We start from the raw sequence: 7,886 nt of genomic DNA on the forward strand, positions 1-7,886 counted from the left end.
AGTAGGCTACACTACATACATGCTCACGTACGCACACATATACAGTACACACACACACACACGCACGCACGCACGCACGCACACACACACACACACACACACACACACACACACACACACACACACACACACACACACACACACACACACACACACACACACACACACACACACACACACACACACACACACACACACACACACACACACACACAAGGACAGACATAAACTGAAGCCGATTTTTGCTTGATGTCCATGTCTAGCTGGCTGAGGTGAAGACAGTGGTGTTCACAGTCCAGGCCACAGATGCAGATGGCGACACCATAATGTACTCCATCGACCAGACCTCGGTACTGTATCAATAAAGTTTTATACTTAAATAAATACCAGATCTCCTTACTGTATCAAATAAATAAAAAATACTTCTGCATTGAAATGAGTGAGTGCAGTATTTGTGTGTGGTCTCTGTTCCAGCCTGATGCTGCCTACTTCAGTGTGGATCTCCCTAACAGTGGAGAGGTGATACTGGCCAAGCCTCTGGACTATGAGACTAAAACACAACTGAAGATCACCATATATGCTTCGGTACCCTAAATGCACCTAGCCTATAGTTACAGAAAAACTTGGCTGTGCCTACCATTTGCTTGATATATTTTGTGAATAATGCACACCTTTAACCAATTAGATTGTATGACTGGAACTAATATCTCAGTCTGATATACGGTGTGTGTGTGTGTGTGTGTGTGTGTGTGTGTGTGTGTGTGTGTGTGTGTGTGTGTGTGTGTGTGTGTGTGTGTGTGTGTGTGTGTGTGTGTGTGTGTGTGTGTGTGTGTGTGTGTGTGTGTGTGTGTGTGTGTGTGTGTGTGTGTGTGTGTGTGTGTGTGTGTGTGTGTGTGTGTGTGTGTGTGTGTGTGTATGCCTGTGTGAGTGTTTGTGTGTGTGTGTAGGAGATGAACACTGTGGAGAAGTTCAACACTAGTGCCATCCTGACCGTGAATATCTTGGACGGAGATGACCAGTACCCACAATTCCTGCCGTGCATGCCCCCCTCTAATGACCAATCGAATCGTGTCTGCAGCAACCCCGTCTACACGGTTAACATCACAGAAGGCGAACAGGTTAGTGCCCAGGGTTAGGGTTAGGTGTTGGTGTTAGGGGTAAGGGACTGATGTATTCTGTTAATGTTGTCCCTGTTATAGGACGTTCTTCTGGACTTCTCTCCTGGGCCGATCAATGCTGTGGATGGAGACAGAGGCCTCAGCTCACCTCTCAGCTATAGCATTCTGTCAGGTACAACACACACACACACACATATAAATCACCACCGTTTATCTTCAGAATGAAATGCAACGTAGTATTGGGAGTTTATAAACAGTATAGTTTACAAGGCTACCAATTACTTCACACTGGAAAAGGTTAAGCTAAACTAAACCTACTCTTAAGAAAATTATAGTTTACTTAACTAAAGTTACTCTGAAAAAGTAGTTCACTACATCCAAACTACTTGATGAAACATTATCATATGTAAATCTGTTATGTCACAGACTACAAATTGCAAGGACAGATCACTTTGGGGTCGGTCATATGTTAGCAGAATGTGCAATTTAGCCTATTACACACAAAAATGATGTTGTAAGTGAGAATTAGGCAGGTCTGAAGCCAATAAAGGAAATGATTGCCAACTTCACCCAAATGTAATTAAATATTTGCAAAACAATGTGTGTAGTTCCAGTAGTTAGCTACACTGCTACTTGGCAAAAAAAGTTATTAAATACTGAAAACACTACCTAGATTTGGATTTAGTTCAACTACCACCAAGCTCCTGCAAAATGTAGCTGTATTACTACTACTACATGTAGTTCACTACTCCCCAACACTGTTGACAATATATGTTGTCAGGGGCTGATAATGGGCGTTTTGTGATGGATGAGGTGACAGGGGAGGTGCGTCTGATGAAAGAAGTAGAGAACAGATTACTGACACCCACACTACGCCTACGGGTCATGGTGAGACACACACGCACACACACACACACACACACACACACACACACACACACACACACACACACACACACACACACACACACACACACACACACACACACACACACACACACACACACACACACACACACGACTACAGAGGCTCTAAATAACTGAAAACTCTCTCCCCCTCCTCAGGCGTACCAGAGGAATGACCCTAGGAAGTACTCAGTTGCCACAGTGGTGATCCGTGTTGTGGCTGTCAACCGCTTTCCTCCCCAGTTTGGTCGGGCCGAATACCGTGGTTTTGTCACTGAAGGCAACAGCCCTGCCTCACTGGTCAACACTTACGGAAACACCGTGCTGCTGCTACAGATACAGGACAGGGACTTCTCTGATGTATGCATACAAACACACACACACACGCACACACACGCTCATACACACAGCTGGACTATGCATCGTGTAATATTCTGTAACTTCAACTCTCTCTTCCCTTAATTGGTAGGGGATTAATCCCAAGATGCACTACTCCCTGAGGTCCTCGTCCAATCACACAGAGTTTTACCACATCACACAGGAGGGGCTTCTGATCGCCAGGACCAATCAGTTACGGCCATCACAGAAACACAGTCTGAAGGTGGGCTTTGATTGGACAGAACAGTATTTGAGAGAACAACGTAATGATGGACAAGCTAAATTGGTGATGATGATGATGATGATGATGATGATGATGATGATGATGATGATGATGATGATGATGATGATGATATCATGCAGGTAGTGGCTGTGGATCTGGAGTCAGGTGACATGGCCACGGCTCTCATAAAGGTGGAGGTGCTGTATGAAGGACAAATAGGTAACACAGCCGCACACACATACACATACACACACACACACACGATTACAATTAGTGTGGTCGTACTTGCTCTCAGTGTAAGTGTGCATACAGTACCAGTCAAAAGTCTGGACACACCTACTATTTCAAGGGTTTTTCTTCATTTTTACTATTATCTACATTGTAGAATAATAGTGAAGACATTAAAACTGTGAAATAACACATTTGGAATCATGTAGTAACCAAAAAAGTGTAAAACAAATCCAAATATATTTGAGATTTGAGATTCTTCAAAGTAGCCACCCTTTGCTTGATGACAGCTTTGCACACTCTTGGCATTCTCTCAACCAGCTTTACCTTTACCAACAGTCTTGAAGGAGTTCCCACATATGCTGAGCACTTGTTGGCTGCTTTTCCTTCACTCTGCGGTCCAACTCATCCCGGGTCGGGTGATTGTGGAGGCCAGGTCATCTGATGCAGCACTCCATCACTCTCCTTCTTGGTCAAATAGCCCTTACACACCCTTGGGATGTGTTAGGTCGATGTTCTTTTGAAAAACAAATTATAGTCCCACTAAGCAAAATCCAGATGGGATGGCGTATCGCTGCAGAATTCTGTGGTAGCCATGCTGGTTAAGTGTGCCTTGAATTCTAAATAAATCACAGACAGTGTCACCAGCAAAGCACCCCCACACCATCACACCTCCTCCTCCATGCTTCACGGTGGGAACCACACATGCAGAGATCATCTGTTCACCTACTCTGAGTCTCGCAAAGACACGGCAGTTGAACCAAGAATCTCAAATTTGGAGTCATCAGACCAAAGGACAGATTTCCACCGGTCTAATGTCCATTGCTCGTGTCTCTTGGCCCAAGCATGTCTCTTCTTATTATTTGTGTCCTTTAGTAGTGGTTTCTTTGCAGCAATTCAACCATGAAGGCCTGATTCACGCGGTCTCCTCTGAAAAGTTGATGTTGAGATGTGTGTGTTACTTGAAGTCTGTGAAGCATTTATTTGGGCAGCAATTTCTGAGGATGGTAACTCTAATGAACTTATCCTCTGCAGCAGAAGTAACTCTGGGTCTTCCTTTCCTGTGGCGATCTTCATGAGAGCCAGTTTCATCATATCGCTTGATGGTTTTTGCGACTGCACTTGAATAAACTTTCAAAGTTCTTGAAATGTTCCATATTGACTGACCTTTATGTCTTAACGTAATGATGGACTGTTGTTTGTCTTTGCTTATTTGAGCTGTTCTTGCCATAATATGGACTTGGTCTTTTACCAAATAGGGATATCTTCTGTATACCAACCCTACCTTGTCACAACACAACTGAAGTACAGCTCAAGTACATTAAGAAGGAAAGAAATTCCACAAATGAACTTTTAAAAAGGCACACCTGTTAATTGAAATGCATTCCAGGTGACTAGCTCATGAAGCTTTTTGGTTACTACATGATTCCATATGTGTTATTTCATAGTGTTGATGTCTTCACTATTATTCTACAACATAGAAAATAGTTGAAAAAATAAAGAAAAACCCTGGAATGAGTAGGTATGTCCAAACTTTTGACAGGTACTATATGTGTGTGCAGTCCCTCAGGGCCCATTGGGGGACGGGCGTCTCCATGGTAGCTGTGCAGTAGGCAAGGCTATGGGTGTGGTCATCCTGGGACTGACTCTGTTAGGCTGCGCTCTGTATGCACTGCAGCATGTCCTCCGGACATACAGAGGACTGAAGGACCCAGAGGACAGGGGCTGTATAGCACAGGGAAAACACCCCAATGTGGTGAGATATACTGACACTTCACCCTGACCGCTACCCTTTTAACTTTTAACCTCTAACATATAGACATTCTAGTCCTGTGCACTGACCTATGCGTCTCTCTCTGTTTGATCTACCCTGCTGGTCTAGAGATTACAATGGTTCCAACTGGTGAGTCTCTCTCTCTGTGTGTGTGTGTGTGTGTGTGTGTGTGTGTGTGTGTGTGTGTGTGTGTGTGTGTGTGTGTGTGTGTGTGTGTGTGTGTGTGTGTGTGTGTGTGTGTGTGTGTGTGTGTGTGTGTATGTGTGTATATGTGTGTGTGTGTGTGTGTGTGTGTGTGTGTGTGTGTGTGTGTGTGTGTGTGTGTGTGTGTGTGTGTGTGTGTGTGTGTGTGTGTGTGTGTGTGTGTGTGTGTGTGTGTGAGACCTTTCCAACTGGTGAGTTAATAGACAAAGGAGCAAGTGAGCTAACATCACATAGTTTATCAGTGAGACAGTCAGTCAGCCATGTCGATTTGTATATTTTCTCCCCAGGTGAGTCACAGTAGCCCCATGCCAGTCCTTGATGAGGTGAAGTTCAAAAAGGAGGGTCTAAGCACCTCCACCTCCACCTCCAAGCTACTGGGCGGTCAGAGCATTTACACACCTGCAGACTCGGACCCTTCTCCATTCAATGCTTTACCCATAGCTACACCCTCAACAACCTACATCCAGCCTATACTAGCCAACTCCACCCATACACCTGCTACAACCATCACAGCTGAACTACTCAAGACATCCACTCAACTCCTGAGTAACTCCAGCTCTAGTACACCCCTACACCCATCACCTACATCTACCATGGATCAGACAGACTCGCCTTTAGCTACACACCCCTCCCCTGTTGCAGATCCAATAGGTACACACACTCAGGTAGAAGAGACACCTACCTCACCTAACCATCAGCAGGTACACACACCTTTACCTCCTCCCACTCCGATCAACTCACCCCCTCACCCCACACCCCCTCCTACCTCACCTACCACACCTCTCCCTTTCTCACCTACTCCAGACCCGATACACAATCCTGAATGTACAGGATATAATCAGACACGTTTACTTACTCCACCCTGTCCAAAGCAGGACAGGGTAGGGACACCCCCACCTAAACCCACCCCAGGGCAAACACATACCCCTGTACTGACCATCACCTGCCCAGAGCAGGTAGGACAACCAGGGTACCTTGAGGAGCGCAGACCCTCCACCCACAGCCCTGAGACAGCCTCCATCGGTGATGATGACTGCTTCCTGGGGGATGAAGAGGCCACCAGGAACAGTGATGATGATGAGGATGAAGAGCTGGTGAGACTCTATTCTCACATACAGCCCACATTCCTGATAACAGACTACGACAATGACATCATGACTGAGATCCCTGCCAGTGGTGGAGAGGAGGAGGGGACTGGGAACAGCGAAGGAGTGGAGAGAGAGAGGGATTGGATGGAGGGAAACAAGGAAAGGGCCGGGAGAGACAGGGATGATATGGAAGGAAAGGGGGGTAAATCAGAGAGCGAAGGGGAGAGTTTGAAACAGGGGAGTCCATCATTTCAACCCTGTGATACAGAGCAGGAAGTATCAGTGGGCCAATCAAAGGAGTGATAAACAGTAACCTAGCAACACTCTATTGCAACACTCTCTAGTCACTGAGGCCAAACATTTAAGAACACTCTGAAACACGCTTGCACAAACACACACAGACACACACACACACATACACTGATGATATTGGAACACCCTAGACTTGCCTCAAGCAAGTGTAGGTGAAACACAACACAACAGGCCATGTGTCTGAGATATAGGCCACATTCCTCTTGTAAGGCCTTTGACTTGAGTCTTTTGTGTTACTGTGTTTTTGTTGATGTTCTTATTTTGTTCTAAAATGGTTCAAGGGACTCCTGCACACTGTGTGTAGGCCTACTTCTGTCCTCTCCTTTGACCATTCTTATTTAGTTTAGACAAAAACACCCCTGTGATAAGATGTTACCTACTTCAGTGCTAGCCATGACCTTCATGCTTCTCACGTAGTTCCAATGTCCACAACACAGGATTTGGAATGATGGTCACAAGAAATTGCTTCAGCAAATATTTTTGTTGTTTGGATTGTGTGCTCTTCTACTGTATTTCTGTGTAGCATGATGTAAAATATGATGACCAGAATTTGCAGGTTACATCAACTGTCTCAGTCTGTCTCTACAGTATAAATCAGTAAAGCCATCATGTGACTGAAGCACTGGTTCATGGGAGTTGTGGTTCTTATACCCTGGAGACTAACACACACACACATTATTTCATACCGTGTGGAATAAACCCTTAGACATTTCTATGAATGAACCTGCTGTTGTCTGCAAGCCATACTAATACACACACAAACACACACACACACACACACACACACACACACACACACACACACACACACACACACACACACACACACACACACACACACACACACACACACACACACACACACACACACACACACACACACACACACACACACACACAGAGGGAGACAGATAAATGCTCAGTCAAATCCATATATACTGAACAAAAATATAAACGCAACATGCAACAATTTCAAAGACTTTACTGAGTTACAGTTCATATAAGGAAATCAGTTAATTGAAATAAAATCATTAGGCCCTAAATGGATTTCACATGACTGGGAATGCAGATATGCATATGTTGGTCACAAATACCTTAAAAACAAGGCAAGGGCATGGATCAGAAAACCAGTCATTACCTGGTGTGATCACCATTTGCCTCATGCAAATGTGAAACATCTCCTTCGCATAGAGTTGATCAGGTTGTTGATTGTGGCCTGTGGAATGTTGTCCCACTCCTCTTCAATGGGTGTGCGAAGTTGCTGGAATTTGCTGGGAACTGGAACACGCTGTAGTACATGTCGATCAAGAGCATCCCAAACATGTGCATCTCTGTGCATTCAAAATGCCATCGATAAAATGCAATTGTGTTCGTTGTCCTCAGCTGCCCATACCATAACCCCACCGCAATGTTGACATCAGCAAACTGCTCGCCCACCTGACACCATACACAGGGCCTGCAGTTGTGAGGCCGGTTGGATGTACTGCCAAATTTTCTAAAAACGTTGTTGGAGGCGGCTTATGGTGGAGAAATTAACATTCAGTTTTCTGGCAACAGCTCTGGTGGACATTCCTGCAGTCAGCACGCCAAATGCACACTCCCTCAAAACTTGAGACATCTGTGGCATTGTGTTGTGTGACAAAACTGCACATTTT

The 7,886-nt window shown here is 45.0% G+C and overlaps 1 protein-coding gene across 2 annotated transcripts in view; it reads left to right on the forward strand.

Annotated features, from left to right (window-relative positions):
* LOC118396158 (cadherin-related family member 5-like) overlaps positions 1 to 6,838 on the forward strand; it is a 33,499-nt gene extending 26,661 nt beyond the window's left edge. For both annotated transcript variants that reach the window (XM_052465881.1, XM_052465882.1), the window contains exons 7-17: positions 264 to 350; positions 475 to 585; positions 948 to 1,118; positions 1,200 to 1,290; positions 1,900 to 2,006; positions 2,184 to 2,384; positions 2,494 to 2,625; positions 2,766 to 2,844; positions 4,416 to 4,609; positions 4,736 to 4,756; positions 5,119 to 6,838. In XM_052465881.1, the coding sequence (XP_052321841.1) occupies positions 264 to 350; positions 475 to 585; positions 948 to 1,118; positions 1,200 to 1,290; positions 1,900 to 2,006; positions 2,184 to 2,384; positions 2,494 to 2,625; positions 2,766 to 2,844; positions 4,416 to 4,609; positions 4,736 to 4,756; positions 5,119 to 6,222 (2,298 nt within the window). In that variant the 3' untranslated portion in view covers positions 6,223 to 6,838. The remainder of the gene's footprint in view (positions 1 to 263; positions 351 to 474; positions 586 to 947; positions 1,119 to 1,199; positions 1,291 to 1,899; positions 2,007 to 2,183; positions 2,385 to 2,493; positions 2,626 to 2,765; positions 2,845 to 4,415; positions 4,610 to 4,735; positions 4,757 to 5,118) is intronic.
* Positions 6,839 to 7,886: the final 1,048 nt, after the last annotated feature.

This window comes from Oncorhynchus keta, chromosome 17 (genome assembly GCF_023373465.1).
Source record: "Oncorhynchus keta strain PuntledgeMale-10-30-2019 chromosome 17, Oket_V2, whole genome shotgun sequence".
Lineage (NCBI taxonomy): Eukaryota > Metazoa > Chordata > Actinopteri > Salmoniformes > Salmonidae > Oncorhynchus > Oncorhynchus keta.